This window comes from Vicugna pacos, chromosome 16 (genome assembly GCF_048564905.1).
Source record: "Vicugna pacos chromosome 16, VicPac4, whole genome shotgun sequence".
Taxonomy (NCBI): domain Eukaryota; kingdom Metazoa; phylum Chordata; class Mammalia; order Artiodactyla; family Camelidae; genus Vicugna; species Vicugna pacos.
The window spans coordinates 14491596-14512639 of record NC_133002.1 but is presented as its reverse complement, the minus strand read 5'-3'; the positions used below and the strand labels follow the sequence as shown (position 1 = coordinate 14512639).

The window sequence follows — 21044 nt, the reverse complement described above, 5'->3', positions numbered from 1 at the left end:
TTGGTGACCTCCTGAGTTCAGGCAGAGAGGTTTGGGTAAGGAACAGTGCCAGGAGCCAGATTGGGGGTAGGGGGTGGATACAGAGTGAATAGGAGGCACAGAAACAGAGACAGTGAATACAGACATCTTTCCAAAAAATCTGACTGTAAAAGAGGAGAGGTGAGTCAGGGTTGGGAAGTGCCAAGGGAGGTTTTGTTGTAGAGATGGAAGAGATTGTGTATTCAAATGCTAATGGAACGAACTATTTGAAAGAGTCCGAGAAAGAATGGGTGCCTGATAACACAATAAGGTTGAGGAGATAAGACCCAGATGGAAAGATAGAAAGAAGAGAAAAAGGATCCCTGCTCTACTGGGACAGGCGGGAAGTTAGAGAGACACAGTTATGGACAGAGGTGGAAAGTTAAGGCCACCCCATCCACCTGGTGGAGCTTCAGTTGTCTGCAGGGTTAGAAGGTGAGGTTAGACGGTGAGAGAAAGGGCTGGGAGGTGGAAGTTTGAGGAAAGTAGAAAAGAGAAGCGCCGTTGTTTCGGAGAAGGAAAGCACAGCTGATCTGATAAACAGGACTCAGAGCCAACAGTGGGGGCCCATGTGAGCCGGGTGGTAAACACTTCATATGGGTGCCAACCTGCCTCACTGAGACACTGCCTGCAGTGGGTTTACCTCCCTGGACACAGGCACAAAGCTCATGGGAAGTACTTCAGGATAGTTTACTGGTTTGCAAGTTGACTAGAAGTATTAAGGGAACCTGGGATTCTGAAGATTCATATTGTCATAAAGACAATCCTGCTCTCCCAAGACACCAGCTACTGGTGATCTTCACCTTGGAACGAGAATGCCAGGCAGAATATTACATTACAGAGTCTACACCAAGTTGGGTATTTAACCACAGCAGATTTCTGAGCTGTGAGACTGTGTGGATGAAAGAAGCTAGAAGGCAGAATCTATGTGCGCAGCACAGCAGAAGAAAGGTCTACACAGTACCACCGCCATCTTGATACTTTAAGAAAATGCGACCCAGCCACTTCTTCTTGTTGGCTCTGACATCCAACAGCTTGTGCAGAACAGCCGCCTCTTTCAGAGACTTAACATGTAATCACCCAAGTCCAGCCTCAGAGTCAGGCATGTGCCTTGGGAAGAGGACAAGGGGGGAGTCACCAGGCAAGGAGGGCGGCCAGGGGAACCAGTATTTCATTATTCAAGGTCTCTTCTTCCAGCTCTGTTGCTGTGCACAGTGGTCTCTGTTCAGCTCTCATCACTCCCACCGAGGGCCTAACGTGATGAGAGGATTCTATCCTAGTCTGCACGTGTCTGGCATTCTAGACTTTGGTTTCTTCCCATGAATAATTAACAGTAGTAGTTTACTAAATAGAGAATGGCTTATTTGTGCTCCATAGACCTGCTGGCACTTAACTCCCTGGGGCACAGAAGTTTTAACCCAGGCCCCTGAAGGAATGCCACCACTCTCGCTCCCAAGCCAAGGCAAGGCAGTGACAACATACTGCAGGGTCAGCAAACTATGGCCAACAGGCCAATCCAGCTCATCGCCTGTTTTTGTACAGCCCACAATCTAAGAATGATTTTTAAGTTTTAAATGGATTTTCGAAAAAAAAATTTTTTTAAATATATTTCACAAATGGTGAAAATTACATGAAATTTAAATGTCAGTGTCCACAATTAATTTTACTCCAACACCGCCACGCTCACTCATTTACATGTCGTCTACAACCGTTTTCATAAAACAGCAGCAGAGCTGAGGAGTTTCCCACAGAGCCTGAGATATTTGCTACCTGGCCTTACACTCCTTTGGCCCTCCTTGATCAAATCCAACTCTCAATCCTTTGAAAGGCAGTGCCCAGCAAACTAGCAATCAGTTGGAACTGGCACCTACAGTGAATGAAATCCTGGGCCATGCCAGCACCGAGACCCCAGTTAAGATGGGCATGTAATTTATCAAGCTACTGGCACTGGCAGCATGATCCTGGAAGCTGACAAGCAAAAGAAAAGCAAAAACTAGACTGCATTCACCTTTTCCTAACTCAAGTCAGCTGATGCATAAAACAAAGTGGAGAATTTGTCTTTGTTGTGTGTGTGTGTGTGGTTTTTTTTTTTTTACCATGTAACACTGAAAGTGAAATAAAAAAAGTGGTGATTCATATTGCTCAGAAAACATCCTAAAGGAAAGAGAAATAGCACTTTGCTTCCTATCTTTTGTTGTTCTGTCTTCTCTGGGTCGTGCTGGGCTCAGAGTTTGAGATCAACCACCAGGTCACCATGCAATGGCCCTCAGCTTCACGGGAAGCCGGGGAAAGCCATTTGCCCACCTCTGTCTGTAGCTCATTACACAGTAAGGAGACGGGTTTTCTAACAATGGATAATAGACAACGAAATGAATTTTGTTGGCCTTGAGGATATTAAGACTAAGATGGCTGCGCATATGTAGCCATGAACATTTCTAGGATCAAGGTACATTTGGAGCTCTTTGCAAACAGCCCTCTGATTTTGGGAGCAAGAACCATCCAAACAAAAGAATCCAAAGAGCTCATACACCTTAATATATATATATTAAAAAAAGCAGCCCAATCAAAAAATGGGGAGAAGACATAGACATCCCTCCAAAGACGACACACAAATAGCCAACAAGCACATGAATAGATGCTTCACATTGTTAGAGAAATGCAAATCAAAACTACAACGAGGTTATCACCTAACACCAGTCAGAATGGCCATCATTAAAAAGTCTGCAAACGATAAATGCTAGAGAGGGTGTGGAGAAAAGGGAGCCCTCCTACACTGTTGGTGGGAGTGTAGACTGGTGCAGCCACTATGGAGGACAGTATGGAGGTTCCTTAAAAAACTAAGAACAGACTTACCATGTGATCCAGCAATCCTACTCCTGGGCATATATCTGGAGAACAACAGAATTCAAAAAGACACATACACCCCAGTGCTCACAGCAGCACTAGTCACAACAGCCAAAACAGGGAAACAACCCGAATGTGCATCGACAGATGACTGGATAAAGAAGATGTGGTGTGTGTATATATAGATAGATAGATAGATAGACAATGGAATACTACTAAGCCATTAAAATAATAAAATAATGCCATTTGCAGCAACATGGATGGACCTGGAGATCATCATTCTAAGTGAAATAAGTCAGAAAGAGAAAGAAAAATGCCATATTATATTGTTCATATGTGGAATCCAAAAAAATGAGGACACATATGAACTTGTCTACAAAACAGAAACAAACTCAGACACAGAGAACAAACTTATGGTTTCCAGGGGGTAAAGAGGAGGGGAAGGGATAAACTGTGAATTCGAAAATTGCACCTCTTGAGTGATGGAAATGTCAGTTTGATTGTGGTGGTGGTTTCATGGGTGTGTACATCTATCAAAATTCATCAAATTATACATCTGAAATGTGTAGTTTACTGTACAGGAACCATATCACAAAAAAGTTGTTAAAAAAAAAATCCAGTCTCAGAATCTCAGTGGCACTGTGGATGGTGTCCTTTATCACAGACACCCAGGTAAATGGAAACACCTGAAGGCATCGCAGCCCTACTCATCACTGCGCCTATATTTTTGTTTCTTGCTTTTAATCCTTGTTGAGTTGCATTACTTTCCTGTTTTGATTTGGGTCAGATTAGACCAGTGTCGTCTTCTATTAGTCCACAATGTTACTGCTTCTAACTTGGCTGTCTATTCGGATACATCCCCAATTCTCCCAATCAGTGAAACTGTCACCAAGGCCAAACATCTTCTCAACTAAAATATAATGGGTATGTGTGGAAAGTGCACAAAGATGAGGACAGTGAACCACACGGACACAAAAGAGCACACGCTATGAAATTTATGTGAAGCCCAGTCGTTCCAAGGCCATTTGTTGAAAAGGTAACCCTGTCTTCACTGAACTGTCTCTGCATCTTATGCTCAATTGACCATATTTGTGTGAGTCTTTTTCTGGACTCTCTATTCTGTCAAAGTGACTTAAGTACATGTGTCTTTGTCATTACCATTCTGTCTTGATCACAGATGATTTATAATAATTAACAGTGGGTAGTGTGGTCCCACCCACAGTAGCCTTCTTTTTCAAAATTGTTTTTGATACTTTAGTTCCTTTACCCTTCCATGTAAAGTTTAGTGTCAGAGTGTCTGGAAGTACAAAAATATCTTGCTGAAATTTTTATTGGAATTGCATTAAACCTATAGATTAACATAAGGAGAACTGACATCATAATTAGAGTGAGTCTTGCAGTCGTGAATACGATCTATCTTCCACTTACTTAGATCTTCTTTATTTCATCATCATTTTGTGGTTTTCAGCATACCGATCCTGCGCATCTTTTGTTAGATTTATTCTTATTTCTTTTCTTAACTTTATTTCCAGTTGTTCACTCCAAGTTCTTAAAAACACAATTGACTTTGTAAATGTCCATTTTGCATCTTGAGCCTCTGATAAGTTCACTTGTTAGTTCTAGTAGCTTTTTCATGGACTCCTTAGTATTCTATCCACAGGCAATCGTATTATCTACAGATAAAGCAGTTTTATTTATTCATTTCCAATCTGTATATCTTTTATGTATTTGTCTTGCCTGACTACACTGATGACCCTGCAGCACAAGGCTGAAGAGAAGTAAAGACTATTCCTGCCTTGGTTCTAGTCTTAAGGGAAAAGTATCCAGTCTTTCACCATTAAATGTGATGTTAGCTGTAGAGTTTTCTTAGATACCCTACATCAAAGTTCCTAATTTTTCTAGTTTGATATTTTACCATGAATAGACTTTAAATTTTGTCATATGGTTTTGCTACACCAGTTAATATGAGCATTTGGTTTTTCTTCTTCAGTCATTTAATATGGGAGTTACATTGATTGATTTGTGAATGTTGGACCAACCATACATTCCTGGGATAAACCCCACTTGGTCATAGTGCATTATTCTTTTTATATATTGCTATGTTTGATTTGCTGATATTTTGAGGATTTTTGCATATATGTTCATGAGGGCTGTTGGTCTACAGTTTCCTTCTCTTGGAATGTCTATGCTGGCTTTGTTACCAGGGTAAGGCTGGTCTCACAGACTAGGTGGGAAGTGTTCTCTTTCCTTTTCTGAAAGAAATGGTATAGAATTGCTGTTATTTCTTTAAATGTTTTGTAGAATTTGCCAGTGAAACCATCTGGACCTGGAGTTTTGTTTTTGGAAAGAACTCAATTTTTTTTTATAGATATAAAACTACTCCAGTTATCTGTCTCTCCTTTGGTAAGTTTTGGTAATTGTGGCTTTCAAGGAATTGGTACCTTTTATCTAAGTGGTCCATTTTATGTGCATAGTTGTTTGTAGTATTTTTTAATCTTTTTAATAACTTGTCAGGGCTGTAGTGATAGCCTCTCTTATTCCTGATTTTAGTTCTCTGTCTTTTTTCCTTGGTCAGTGTGGCTAGATCAACTTTCTGCATCTTTTCAGAACATCAGCTTTTGGCTTCATTTATCCTTCATTTTGCTGTTTTGTTTTCAGTGATTCCCACTCATCTCTTTAGTACTTCTTTTTGTTTGATTTGGGTTTATTTTATCTATTTTCTTAAGGTGAGAGCTTAGATCATTGACTTGAGGCTGTTCTTTTCTAATGAAGCGCTTAATACTATTACTATCCGTCTAAGCTTTAGCTGCATCTCACAAATTTCAGTGTTGTATTTTCATTGTCATTCAAAATATTCTTAATTCCCTATGATATTTCCATTTTGGCCTATGGATAACATACAAGTATATTGTTTAACACGGGGATTTTCTGCTTACCTTTCTGTTACTGGCTTCTAGTTGAATTCCATTATGGTCAGAGAACACACTTTGCATGATTTCAAATTTTTTAAGATTTATGACCCAGGATATGGTCAACTTTGGTAAATGTTTCAAGGGCACTGGAAAGAATATGTGTCCTCTTGCTGCTGGGGGCAGTGTTCTGCAAGTGCCAATCAGACAGTTTACACAGTTACTGACCTCTTCTACATTCTTGTTGATTTTCTGTCTACTAATTCTATCAATATCAGACAAGAACATTTAAGTCCCCACCTGTAACTGTAGATTTGTCTATTTCTTCCTTTGATCTATCACTTTTTAAACCCCTGTTCCCAGGCACATACACATTTAGGATTGTTGTCGTTCTGATTAATTAAACCTCTTATTATGTAATGTCTTTCTTTTGAGGGGATTAGTTTCATTTCTTTATTATAAAATTTTTTTTTATTGTTTGGGGGGAGAATTAGGTTTATCTATTTATTTATTTTAATGGAGGTACTGGGGATTGAACCCAGGACTTCATGCATGCTAAGCACATACTCTACCACCCTCCCCAGAATGTCTGTCTTTATCTTTGTTAATTTTTCTTGATCTAAAGTTTACTGTATTTGATATTAGTATGTTCATCCCTTCCTTTTGAATGGAGCAAACTTGACAAATTCAAATTCTAATGATTTATTTGGGTGTTTTTGTTTTTACATAGACAGTCATATCTGAAAATGACCGGTTAGAGCTTCTTTCCAATTTTCATACCTTTTTATCGCATTCACAACTTTTTCTGACTTATTCTCCTGAGGATGGCAGGGGTGGGCATGTGCCTTTGCTACCCTAACACACAATCCCTCATCACTTTCTACTGAAATTAATTTAAAACCTCCTTCTATTTTAGTCTAAAAGCTTATGCGGCAGTTTTGGCAAAGGGCAGAGCAGTTACTGTCATGCCTCCTCCATCAGGGAAGGCTGTCTTGCTTTGTTTACGCAGTAAGTTTCCATGCCGTCCACACGCCTCTTAGCAGACAGGACTACGCAGTGACATGGGTACGGCTTGTGGACGGAGAATCACACTTCCGAGTTAAACACTATGTGCTTGGGACTAATTCTAAAGCCCAATGCCATAAGCTTTTTTGCTCGCAAAATAAAATCTGGGCGATCGTGAAGGCATGATCATAAGCCTACAGCTAACTGACCATGAAAAAAGCCAGTCTGAGGAAACGACCAAAACACAGAGGAAGGCCAAGCAAGAGAAATGGGAAGGAAGACAGCAGGGGCCCTCATCACAGGGCATCTGGACTCTCCCTACCTTTGGTGGCCCTGTCACCCGAAACAACGTTCCCCTGCTGTTTAAGCCTCTAAAAACCAACATCTGTTACTGTATTTAAAAGCATTCTAGGTGATACAAATGATCGACAGTTTTCTGCAGAACTTCTTGGAGCCTGAACTAGAAATACATGTTGTAGTTTCTGAGAAGGATGTCCAGTGTGCCACATTCCCCACAGTCCTAGGATTTTTTTCCCACAGAGCAAAACTTGATAAAGAAGGAAAAGGACATTCTTCTGTCTGTGTTTCCAAAGCTATCATCTGCCCTGTGCTGCAGGAAGCCAGAGAGAAGAGATCCAAGGCAAGAGTACAAATAAGGAGGGCACTTATAGCCAAGGGTGGGGACGGGCGACAACTGGGAATCAGGAATGAAGTGGATGCATCATAATTCACAGAGTCGTAGGAACTGACTAGATATGACAGGGTGAGGATGGACCTCTGAACACCAGGAACCATGCTCTCCAGGTCCACTGCTAAGGTCACAGATCCCTGGCAGAATGACCAAGGTAGAGGCTTTGAGGTCACTGATTAGGGTCTAGTCAACATCAGAGTGGACTGAACAGCCACCATTCCTTCTTGGTGCTTTGGGCAAAAGCCTCTGTTTTTTCCTTTTGGGAACTGCTTCTCCCCACTGCAGTCTGCGTGGACATGCAATCCAGGTCGGTCAGGTCACGTGACCCAAACTAATTCAATCAGACTCTGATGCAACGGTATCATCCAAGTGGCCCAATGACAGAAAACTGGGGAGCAACTTTTTTTTTTTAAAGTCTAGTTGATTCACAATGTTGTGTTAGTTCCAGGTGCACAGCAAAGTGATTCAGTTAGACACAAATATATATTCTTTTTTAGTTTCTTTTCCATTATAGTTTATTATAACTATATTGAATATAGTTCCCTGTGCTGTACAGTAGGACCTTGTTGTTAATCTATTTGGGGGTGGGCGGGCTTAGGTTTTATTTATTTATTTTAAATGGGGGTCCTGGGGATAGAACCCAGGACCCTGCATGTTAGGCACGCGCTCTACCACTGCGCTATACTCTCCCACTGCTGTTTATCTATTTCATATGTAGTAGTTTGTATCTGTTAATTGCAGGCTCCTAGTTGGTCTCTCTCCCTCTTCCCCTTTGGAAAACATGTTTGTTTTCTGTCTGTGAGTCTGTGTCTGTTTTGTAAGTTCATTTGTAGGGAAGTAACCCCTCTGAAGATGGCCTCAGAGGGGCTGTCCTGTCGCCCTGCAGGAGGGGCACCACCTGGTCACTCCTTTGCTTTTATGAGCCACCCCCATGGTTCCCAAATCTCTTTTTTGGCTTAAATTAGCCATTTCTACTGCTGCAACCAGAGATCCCTAACAGGTCACGGCGAACAGCTAGTCCTCAGCTCCAAGTCACGCAGACCAACTTTCAAAATGTTATGTGTCTTTAAGATTAGCCACCCCCAAAGGCTATCAGCATACCACTTCCTAAGGGCAGATGATTTTATTCTGCAAAATGAGTTCTGACATCACGCCCTTTCCAGAGCATGAAGATAACAAGCTTCCCGTGTTTGAGACCAGGGCTCGGGGGAGCTCTGAACATATCTCCACTTAGACCTTTCAGGGCCCCAGACGTAAAGCATGATTATGAGACATTCCAGCTATGCTTTACATGTGCCCGCTTTGTTCTGAGTCCTGGAGGGGTTTGCTTTTATTTATTTATTTATTTATTTTTATTTTCAAGAATCTGCAAATTTTTAGAAAAGTATCAGCAGCAAGAAACCAAATCACTCATAATCCTGCTCCAAGACAAACACCACACATGGGACCTTCCCGTCCTTCCTGCTCTCCTTCCAATCTGTTCTATGCGAGGTTTTAAAAACACTGTGCAAATCTCAATTCTGTGTGCACCTCTGTATCCTGTTTCCTTATCTTAAACATTTCTCCCCAGCCCTTAAATTTCTGTAAATGTTAGGAAAACACTAAGGTTGTTACAACTGCACAGATGTGCCAGAATTTACTTAATCGCCCCCCTAACGTTAGACATTTAAAGTTTTCCACTGTCCCCTCCCACAGACCCAGGGCAGTAGAGCAACAAAGAACATGAGCATCCCAGCCAGCGGATCCGGGAGCCAATCTCAACCACGCCACTTCCGTTTATCAACGATGCACCGGCAGCCACTCGCACTCACCTGCTCTGAGATTTGTGCAGACAGTGGGGGACAAATCAGAACTTACTCTGAAGAGTCACTGTGAGGATGAAACAGGGACGTCTGTGAAGTACGCACAGGTGTCACAGGACACGCTCAAGAGAGCGCAGCTATGAAGACGATGCTGTGTCTGCAATCCCAAAGGTGCACACAAGGAAACAGCCGAAAGCTCTGTCCGCCTTTCACAGGCTTTACTTTGTAAAAGCTCCCTGTTCAGTTTAGCGGCCCCCATTCGTCATGCAGGAGTCTGCAGGGGCTTTGGTACATATAGAAACTGCTTTTCTTTTAGCATAGAGCACAGAGCTAAAATTAAAAAGAAAGTACTTACAAAGGGCACCTTCTTACCCTTTCTGGTGAGACTGCAGTCAGGAAACAAAGTGGAGAACTTCCTATCGACACAAATTTCATTGGATGCTCTTTGTGGTCACAGCTACAGACAAGATGTTCAGTTACCTTAAACGACTGTGACATTTTTATTTTTATTCATGTCAATAGCAGTTAATTAGAATTTAGAGCCACCTAAACTGAAGCAACACGGGGGGCCTCGAGGCTGGTGAGACCCAGCCTCAGGGGAGAGCGGCCGGGGGAAGCGCGGCTGGGTCTGACCCAGTTAGGACGCGGCCCCTTCCTCAGGCTGCTCCTCCCACACCCTTTCTTCCCCGCCCGTGAAGAGGAGCTACAAAGGGCACCCAACTTCTGTCCACGTCTCCATGAGTCAACAAAAATAATGCCCACAAAGGACACAGCCCAGCTCGCGGCTGCAGGAGGCAGAGCTGTGCTTTTGTGGTTCTCCTCTTCCCTGGTCCACGATGGACTGACGGCCTTTCCCTGCCCCCAGCTGAAGAGGGGTGTGGCCAGGGACTTGCTCTGGCCAATGAAATGTGAGCAGAAGTGACTGATGTGTGTCACTTCTAGGAGGCGGCTTAGGAGCCAGTGTATGACATTCTCACTGGCTGCTTCTAACATCACAGAGGTGCACGTGGAACAGAGCCAGGGTCTCTGAAGGGCTACCCCCAGTCCCCACGGGCCACTGCCGTAAGCCACCGAGATCTTGAGGGGTTTTGTACAGCAGCACAACCTGGACCATCCCAAGGAATACAATAACTATCAGTCACAATGAGCTTTAAGTGAGTGAGGCCATCAGTATTATCAATATCTCAAGATGTTTCATGTTTGTGACTAAGCACAGAAAAACTCGGTTTGGTTTGGGAAAACAACACAAATGGGTATCCGTTTCAAGCTGTAACTTTCAGGTACTTAAGAACAGAAACAAGGCCCCCAAATGCATGTCATGTCAGAGGGACTTTCAGCACAGCAAGGGACAGTGGGGATAACTGTATTTTACTGAGTGTTTCTTATTTCCCAAAGGTTATGTTAAGGATATTCTATTTATCATCTTATTTGATCCTGGCAATAAGTCCATATAGCAGGTGCCATTCCAGGGGGACAGGATGAGAATCTGTTCTCATTATTCCTCTCCCCAATGTAGAAAGGGCTTTAAGAATTTACACACACACACTCATTTGGACATGAGAGAGCAGCTGTCAGTAAGAGGAGTCTGTCATCCTAGAGATGCTCTTCTCTGCAGGTTCCTGGACACTGAGAATCCACAGACATCACCCCCCCATGATGGGGACACAGAATGACCTTTCTCATAGCTGAACACTGGAGGAGAGGGCAGCTAGAGGGGCCCAGAGTGAGCAGGGGTACGAGAAGGATTTCAAAGACAGGCAGCAGGAGAGGAGAAAGAATACTCTTGGTTTTTCAGCAGTGGCAGAGGCTCCTTATATCCAGTCATCTCCAAGGGAGCTCTGTGGTTTGAGCCAATGAGCTATGAACAAAGGTGACATCTGTAAATGCCAGTTCAAGGCGTATAAAAGTTAGTATGCTATTTCTCCATCCTCTCTTCATCTTTAGTAGTGACTGAAAGCCATATATTGAAGTGGGGAGAGAAGAGGGATGCAGACTGGATTGCTGGACCATGCATGGAGAACTGTCATTGGGAGTCTCCTGACTCCCATCACATTTCACATGAGCTTAAAATAACTTTTGCTATGTTAAGCCACGGGGGTTCCAAAGCTCATGTGTTACCATGGCAGGGCTGAATTTATCCTAATACAACATGGAAGACTAAGGACTAGAAAAAGAACAAAATGAACCCAAGGAAACCAGGAGGAAGGAATTTAAATTTTTTTTAAGTAGAATTTACTACAAATAGGAAAAAAAAAAAGCACAGATAATAGCTAATGAGAAAGAAATTTGGGAAAAAAAAATAGACTCTAAGAGCTGATTCTACTGGGCTGTGAGAAGGAAACTCCAGCAAAGCTAGTCTAGATGAAAGACAGAAATGCAAATTGGGCTGACAAAGGAGACACAACTATATACTCAAAAAAAGAAGTCTATTACATTTTAAAATCATAACAAAATGAATGCTTTTTCTATAAAATAATTTACTAAAAATGACCCAGGAAAAGACAGAAAACATAACTAGTCCAATGACCAGTGAAGAAACTGGGACAGGTGTCAAAGAACTGCCTCCAAACAAATGAAAGGTTGTTTTGAACCTTCAAAGAACAAGTAATTCCTTCTTCACCATTGCAAAGAAAAAGAAGTGGACAGTTTGTTTTACAATGTTACCAAAATCTGACAGGTTTAGCCAAAAAAAAAAAAAAAAATCAGGTGCTCTCATATATGAAGACTGAAAGCCAAAATCCTAAACAAAACAATTAAATCTAGCATTATATAAAAATAATTAGCAAACCATTGTCAAATAAGGTTGACTGCAGGAAGGCAAGGACAGCTCAACGTTAGAAAACCTACCGAGGTTCCAGAACATAAAACACAAGGTCATGAGTAGGAATGGCAGGAACTCTTATCACTATTGAGTCCCCAGCATAGAAAACAATGCTTTGAACATAGTAAGAGCATAATAAATATTTATGGTATAAATTGAGTGAATTATAGTAATAAATTAAAGGAAAAAAATATGATTAGCTTTAAAGACTATGATAATATAGTTAATCAAATTTAACTTTAGTGCCAAAGAAAAACTCAAAATAAAATAATAAGTTGATGCAACATGTAACATGATTAAAAAAACAAAAGCTCTCAGATCAATTATCATGCATTTCCACAGAGGATTAAGACAGGGAAGCCCACGTTTATCCACACATCCACCAATATTGTAACACTTTCCACAATTTCTAGACAATGCAGTTAGACAAGAAAACAAGAATAATACTGGAGAGGAAGAAACAAAATTACCATGTGTAGAAAATGTGCTTGCAACCTGGAAAACTCAATAGACTCAATTTTTTTTAAAGTTCTAAAAAGTAATGAGACAGTTTAGGAAGGTGGTTAAGGTAATTATACAAAAATCAGTAACTTTCTTACATTCCAGCAATAAAAAGAAAGAAAACATCACAAATGATTTCAATCAGTAAGGCCACAGCAATCACAATGACAGACCACCTAAACACAAAAGCAAAATCATGCAGGACCTAGATGGACAAAAACAACTTTCTAGGATCTTAAACTGACTGGAATGAACATACCCTCTTCCCAGATGGGAAGACTTCTCATCATACTAAATGCTGCAAAATTGTCAATTTTCCCCAACTTAATAGATACATTTTTTCAGGTGCTGAGGTAGAATAAACCAATGAGCAAAGCCAAAAGAATATAATCCATGCTCTTTTAGAGGAAGCGGCGTGTGGATTGGCTGTGATTAAGGCACAAGCTCTTTAGGCAAAGCTGTTGAGTTCTAACTGCCGAGACAAGGAGTTGCCCCGAACGAAGCTGTGATGAGAGGTCCAGACTAACTCCAGGGCACCTCCCGCCCAAAAAAGCACAGGATGCACCAGCCCACCACTGCTCACCTCGGCAGCTGAGCCCACCTCAAATCCCTGCCAACTGACAGGTCAAGAGAACAAACTAGAAATCCTAGCATAACAGTCAAAGCCCAAACCATAAATTGATAGACTTGAGATCACAAAATATCATAAAAGACATAAAACAAAATATAAAAGGTAGAAAAACTACAGAGGTGGTCAGAGCATAAGGCAAGGCATATATATGCTTAATATATTAACAATTACATAAAAATCAATAAGAAAACAGTTATGAACATGACTTTGGAGAAACGGGGCAAAGGCATATACAGGCAATTCAGAAAAGTCCACAAATGTCCAGTAGATATAAAAAATGCTCAACTTCACTAGAAACTGGAGAGGAGAAAAGAGGAGTTTTTGGTTTTATTCATGTAATTAACAAAGTTGTAAGATTAGTTGTGACAGAGCTGGGGAGAAGAAATTAACAACTGTATTAAGGATGGAAATAGAAAATGTGTGTGTTCATATAAACAAAATATACCCTCACATAGTCTTAAAAACACATATATTCTTTGTTCCAGCAATTCTAAGACTTCATCCTAGGAAAGCAAACCCGTAAAAAAAATTTGCTACATGAATAAGAAAAGGAAATTGGTGGACTCTGATGGAATATTACGTAGGTTTGAAAAATTATGCTGTAGATATAGTTATTGCAATGGGATGATATTCAAAATACAACATGAAGGGGAAAAAAAAAGCCAAGTTGCAAAATAGTACACACTGAATGGTCTCCATCTCTTTTTCGAGAACAGATATACATCTATTAAAAGCTTAGAAGACTATATCCAAAATATTAACTGCGGTCTCCAGGTAATGAGATTATTGATGATTTTTTTTTTGCCTTTTTGCCCACCCGTAAGTTTAGAACTTTTCTACGATAAACATCACTTACGTAACCAAAAAGAAAGTTAAAAAAAGTAAATTGAATTCTGTGGGAAAATAAACATTTATCCTAAAAATAAACTCCAAGTTGGAAAACGAAAGCAAAAACATCTGCTTCCTGGACAGAAAGGATGGCTTTAAATTGCTAGATGGTCACACACTTCCCAAAGGCAGTGGCGCGCCCGGTGCCGGCTCGCTGGGATCCCTGCGCCCAACGGGAGAGCCTGAACTCTCCCGTGCTCTCCCCTCAACCTCTCCTCCAACCTACAGCTCATTCCACACAGAGCTGAAGCCTAATTGTATTATGTGTTGTCATTATCAATATAGCATTTGAAATAACCTGTTCTTCATTATTCATAAGAGATCATTCCTTCCTAATCCTCTCTAAAAGGAACAAGCATAAATTACTGTTTTACTTACATGGCTACTAATTCACTTTTTCTAGGGAAAAAAAGATCACCCTTACCACCCATCATGAAAAGTACTAATGAATATGGGAATAGCTCTCCGCTGGACGGACAACGGGAGGGGAAGTCATTCATTGCTATTGAAAAGAACGGCTCCCTCACCATGACTTGCAGGTCTGGGAACAGGAGTCTGCAGGAAATCCCTCTCACCGAGAGCAGCCCAGCCAAAGGCTGCAAGCTGGCAGGTCTGCGCAGCAAGCAGCTCAGAGGACGCGGACAAAGGACATGCTCTCCGATGCGCCAGCCCGTTCATCCATTCGCGGGTACACCCTGTCCTCTCACACACACACACCGCAGCAGGTGGCAAGACGTGGTCCTCCACAACACTAATGAAAACTTCGCTCTGAGACCTCATGAACATGCACGCTGCTCCCTGGAGGAGAGGGCTGGGTCCGCCCAGCCCTGCCGGGCTAAGAGGAAGACACAGCAGGGCTGGTGTTGGTCTGAAAGGTCCAACTCACAGGGAAACACAGGTGGGCAACAAGGCAGCCTGCTGACATTTTGGGGACTGGGTCTGACTGCGCTATGATGTCCTATCGACTGGGTCATGGCTCTTAGGAGGCCTGCTGATGGGCAAGACAGTGCCTCAGAGAAGCTTCAAGGAAAAGCTCCTGGCTGCTGTGGTCTGAGCAAAAATGCCCACAGCCCCAGCACTCCGAGAGGCTGCTGCACCCTCAGCCTGTGTCTCGTGCCGCCGGAGGCCACGGCCACGTCCTGAGCGCTGCACAGCCGCAAAGACACCCAAGCCCACTTTGCACCAGCAACCGCGTGCGCGCGCGCACGGCGGCGGGCTGAGCAGCCTAGGAGTGGGAAACCGGGCTGTGCAGACAAAACTCCACCTTCCGCTCCCCAGTTCACAGCCTCCAAAAGCAGAGAAGCCACCCGGTCAGCCTCACCACCGCCCTGCTTCCACGCCTCCCTCCCACACTACTGGGACTCCTTGCTGACTCGCAGTCCCCTTGAACCTCATCTGTTTTTGCCAAGGAGATAGTTTAGGAAGGTGGTTAACATAATTATACAAAAATCAGTAACTTTCTTACATTCCAGTAATAAAAAGTAAGAAAACATCACAAATGATTTCAATCAGTAAGGCCACAGCAATCATGACGACAAACTACCTAAACACAAAAGCAAAATCATGCAGGACCTAGGTGGACAAAAACAACTTTCTAGGATCTTAAACTGACTGGAATGAACATACCCTCTTCCCAGATGGGAAGACTTCTCATCATACTAAATGCTGCAAAATTGTCAATTTTCCCCAATTTAATAGATACATTTTTTCAGGTGCTGAGGTAGAATAAACCAATGAGCAAAGCCAAAAGAATATAATCCACGCTCTTTTAGAAGGAAGCGGCGTGTGGATTAGCTGTGATTAAGGCACAAGATCTTTAGGCAAAGCTGCTGAGTTCTAACTGCCGAGCCAAGGAGTTGCCCTGGACGAAGCCGTGATGAGAGGTCCAGTCTAACTCCACCGCACCTCCAGCTCCCCCACCCAAAAAAAAAAACAGGATGCACCTTGAACAGTCCTTGAAGGCGGGGGTCGCTGTGACCCCGACTGCGCAGACTGCAAAGATATCGTCCTCACCAGGGCAAGGTGCCAGATTTACTTCCATTTGCTCGTTGACTTCGCAGGTTTCTGAATTTCAGCTCAGGTCTATCCCACCCAACACAAGACAAATGATACTTCGAAGAAAAACACTCTATGCTTTTCAGGCTGCCTCTCACCCCAGCAACCAACGGATTCTCCTGAATTTAAAAAAAAAAAGTCATCACAAGTCAGGCATGAACTAATTCCTCCCGTAAATCTCACTTTGTCCTTCCAAAGCCCAGCAGTGCGGCCCCTGTGTACCCACGCACCCATTTCCATCACAAAATGAAAGAGGCGAGTGGCAGGAGCCCCACTCATCTTTGAACTACCTTGCACAACTTCCCGGTCTATGGTACAAGGATCTCTTGCTCACTTATGCATTCAGTTGCCAAAGAACTGCCGAGAACCTACTCTACGCCTGCCCACAAGGGACTTAAAGTCTAGTGGGAAAGATAAATGAGACAAGACAAAGTTCCAATACAGTATAACCTAGCATGCCTTCACAACACAGATTCCAAGAGAACAGGGATTTCGTTTACTCTGCACTGCAACAGCCACTGAACCAGCGCAGAGCCTGGCACACAGCAGGCATCCAATGAGCATTTACCGAATGAATGAAAGAACGAATGAGCACCATGTGCATACAGTCCAGTAACAGAGCATTCACCTCAAGATACTTGTAGCATGTCCCAGTGCTGAGCACAGTATTAGGCACTTTTCGGGAGTAGTTGCGTGTCCTCATTGTCACGATTACCACGTGACCACAGCGACTGCAGTGCAGCCTTTATTATGCCCATTTTGCAGATGAGGAAACTAGTGTGCAGAGCTCAGCTCAAGATCCCATAGTCGGTAACCAACAAACCAGATCAGTCCCATTTGAAAGCTGTTGCTACCTAGAACCATTAGGCACACAATGGTGCACTTCCTTTTTCTTATTCTGTTCTTTTTTATTTGATTTGATTTTTTAATTTTTTATTTTGTAATGGAGAGACTGAGGATTAAACCCAGGACCCTGTGCATGTTAAGCACACGCTCTACCACTGAGCTACACTCACCCTCCCCCACTTCTGTGGTCCTTTTCAGGGGCCAGGGATGCTTCCCAAAGGATGGGCTACAGTGAAAGGGCAGAGAGGAGAGAGTCCGAAGAAGATGGAATGCGTGCAAAGATGGGAGAAGCAGACGAAGGAGGGGAGGAGACTTTTCCCAGTTAAGTGCAGTGGGTTTAAAACTCTTCTCCCAGTCGCCGACACCCTCTCTGTGCTGAGGTGAGCACTTCAAGAGAAAATACTGCTAACTCCACAGATTACGTGTAAGCTCGACAATTCCTGCATCGTTAAATGGACTAGATCTGACCCCTGGCAGGTTCACGTTCAGAAGAACTCCAGCACCTGCACGTTTCGGAAGGCGAGCTAGGTGAGGGTCCGTGAGGACGGGCAACCCTCCAGCCCATCTCAGTCTTCCTTCAGACAGGAAAGTCATCCCTTCAAAGGCATGCAAGGACAAGAAGCCAGTGGCCTGCCAAAGCAACTAATTCCACCCCTGAATTCCCAGAGTCCCATCCTATTGTTTCTAGATTTAAGAAGTCATGAAGCAACGCTGAGCTCATGCCTCGCTACATCCTGCACAAGAGAAAGTAAACGCTGCCCCTTTCATTTACCAGCATGGACCCCACAGTAAACTGTTTTAACCTTGTCGATAAACGTGAAACATGAGCATCAACTGCCTACAAGGCGCTGCGCTACACACACTGAGCACGCAACACCGATCCTGACAGTCTGTGGTATTGTATCTGTAAGATGTCAAACATGAATACTACGAGCACTTCAAAGAGTGATGAGCGCTGGGAACAAAGTGAACAGGATGATGGACCAGACAGCGAAGCGGGGAGGGAGGCCTCTCGAAGGTCTTTGAGCTCAGGCCCAGATGAGGGATGATGAGGAAGAGGGCATACAGGAAGGGCAGACCCTCAGCCAGGCAGGGAAGGTGGGAAACAGCTTAAACAAGGCCCCCAGGTAGGAGAGAGCTTGGTGTGTTTGGGGCAAGGAAGGCCAACGTGGCTTGAGCAGCGTGGGGAGGGGTGGGTGGGTGGAACAGAATGAGTAAGGAAAGACAAAGGCAGGGTCAAGTCAGGCACGGTCTTCCGGGGCCATTGGACAGATTTGGGACATTAAGTGCAGTGAGATGCCACTGGAGACTTCTGAGCAGCAAAGTAACATGAACTGATTTTTGCTCTAAAAGGTTCACTCCAAATGTCATCAAAATGGATACATATCAGTGACACACAATAGCAAACTGGCCCTCACTCTGCCTGGTGTATGACACAGCCGATGCATCTGGCAGGCAGGATCCAGCCACACACCAGCGTCTCAACAGAACAGGCGGAAAGCACCTCTTGATGACCAGCTGCTCGGACTTCCCAGAATGTGCTTTCAAATGAGTAAGACCACCTACTATCTATTCTGAAACCCAACTTGCCTTCCCCATTTGTCATCCCATCCACGGATGAGGCTGAAAATAAGGTTTTACACCCAAGGCTCTTACCACTTCAAAACAAGTCCTGGAAATAGACAGAGTGGTGCTCCTGGGACGCCAGGGAGGAAACACTGACACCTTGCTAACATTTCAGTTTGGGCACTGAAGCAGAACCCCAAGACCAACTGAGAAGAGCGATCCAAGTCTACTGTCAGGGGCCTCCCGGTCCCTTGGTCAATCTGCTGGGATGGCTGATGTCAGCCTACAGGGCGAAGCAGAAGTCAAGATACTGGGGGATGGGGTACAGCTCAGTGGTAGAGCGCATGCTTAGCAAGTACGAGGTCCTGGATTCAATCCCGAGTACGCCCATTTAAACAAACAAAAAAGTCAAGACATTAAAGACAGGTCAACTTGACTGTCATCTGCTCAATAACCAATACAGGAAAACACCGTCTCCGTACAGCATATCAAAAGGCAGCCCACGTGAAGCTATATCTGTGGCGACTCCATGCCAGAAATCTGGGCTAATCTGACTCTGCTATTCGTAAGTTCTCCCTCATGTGAAAGCACATGTGTTCGGGAAAGGAAAATGCTTCCAAGTCAATTTTAGACACTGCTACTTGGAAACCATCTGGAGTCCCTGGGAGCACAAGAAGCCACTGCGTCCTCTGCCCCCAGATGCCCAGGCAATTAGGGCAGTGTGCTTGCAGGGGAGTTTCGTGTCCCCAGGGAGGCCCCACCCCCGCCCTACCAGATGCCAGTTCAGGCTCCATTTCCCACCCAAGAAAGGTATTTGGTTTCTAGGTAAACCTAGTGGAGGGCCCTCCATGTCTGGAGCTCACATTTGAACTGCATCCAAGGCTGGGTTCTCTGCTCTCCGCCTGCCTGAGAGCTGCACACCTGAATTCCTTGGCCACCGCAGCCACGGAAATCCCTCCCCAGGGACAGAAGTTCCATGCACAATCCCCTCTACCCACCCGGCCTGCGTTCAGAGCGCCTCGAGCTCTGGAAGAGACCCACAGGAACCCTTATGTAACACTGATAGATGTTGGCACCCCGCAGAGCCGCTCCTGGAGACACCAGCCCAGATGTAGCCCATTTTCCCTGTGATGACAGCGGGCTGAGTCTTGCAGCTTCCAAGGGCCTGGCTCCTCCTGACTGTGGGCCCTCGTCCCCCTCCCCTACCTGGCTGTGATCTTTTGCTTATCTCATCTTCCAGGGGGAATTGGGCCTCCCTTTCTGCGGCCTCCCGCCCTCCCTCCACTGAAATCAGTCTCAGGACCAAGCCGACAGCAGCGCCATTCCACCAGCACCTTCCCTGCCCCCGCTCCCCCCACCCCGACAGAGCCGCTCTCCACCACCTAACGCCTCAACGAACCCGGCCAGGCAAGAGACCCAGAATCTCGTACAGTCATAGCCCCAGAAAACAAACACGGCAGGAGGGGCAGCCTCAGCTCTGCCAAGCCGACCAGGCCCAGTACTTCCCCCGGACCCCCGAGGAGCCCTGAACTCGGCGCAGGGGAGGGCATCTTCGGAGAGCGACTGCGGCTCGGCTGCCTCCAGCAGAACCAGCGCGAACACCTGTTTCCAGGAAGCTACGGGGCCAGAGGGAGAGGGGAGTCCCGGGGAAAGGCAGGGAGGACGAGGTGAAGGGGCAGCTGGGGACGCAGGTAAAGGATGCGTCACACTTCGCGCTTGGCAACCGGAGCCCCGGAGCGGCCGGCGGGGCGTCAGAAGGGCTCCGGGGTCCGGGAAGTTCAGCGAGGAGGGGTCGCGCCCGCGAGCGGCGCCCCGAGGGGGTCCGCGCAGGGGAGGGCCGGCGGGGAGCGAAGGGAGGGGAGGACGGGAGGCCGGCGCGCTCGCTCCATCACCTGCGCGCCCCGGCGGCTGCAGCCCAAGGCGCGCACCGGCCCGCGGCGGCCCGCGGGTGACCTACCTGCCCACCGTCTGGTTGGCCAGCTGGCGCATGCGGTTGAACTGCTTCTTCATCGTGGCCCCGCTGCCGCGCTAGCCCGGGGGCTGGGGAAGGACGGAGCAGCGCGGAGCCCGCCGCAGGGTTACATGGCTCCCGCGCGGAGCCTCCCGGGCGACGGCGGCGGCACTGCGGAGCCTCCGGGAGCCGTCTGGCCCGCGCGCGGCTCCCTCCCGGGGGCTCCACCGCCTACTCCTTCTCCCGCCGCGGCGCCGGCTGCCGCATCCTCCTCACGCGCGCCGCGGCGCCTTCATCGTTACGCCCGGGCCGCCCTGGGCGCCGGCCGGGTCCGCCCCGGCTGCCTGCCCCCAGCCCCGCTCCGGCGCGGGACGCGGGTCTCCGCAGGCTGGCTGGCCGGCTGGCCGGGGGTCCCCGCTGCGCCTGTGCGGAGGGCGCCGTGCATTCTGGGACTTGTAGTTTCGGCCCAGCGCCCACCTTTCCTCTGTCCAAAGTTTGCAAGTGCGGCGGGAGCCG

At 45.5% G+C, this 21044-nt stretch overlaps 1 protein-coding gene across 3 annotated transcripts in view; it reads right to left on the bottom strand.

Annotated features, from left to right (window-relative positions):
* Positions 1–20951, bottom strand: part of ARHGAP44 (Rho GTPase activating protein 44) — a 105440-nt gene extending 84489 nt beyond the window's left edge. For all 3 annotated transcript variants that reach the window (XR_012059437.1, XM_072938397.1, XM_072938398.1), the window contains exon 1: positions 20535–20951. Coding sequence is in view for 2 of the 3 variants with exons in the window: in XM_072938397.1 (XP_072794498.1) it covers positions 20535–20587 (53 nt within the window). In the remaining variant the exon portion in view is untranslated. The remainder of the gene's footprint in view (positions 1–20534) is intronic.
* Between the last annotated feature and the right edge of the window lie 93 nt (positions 20952–21044).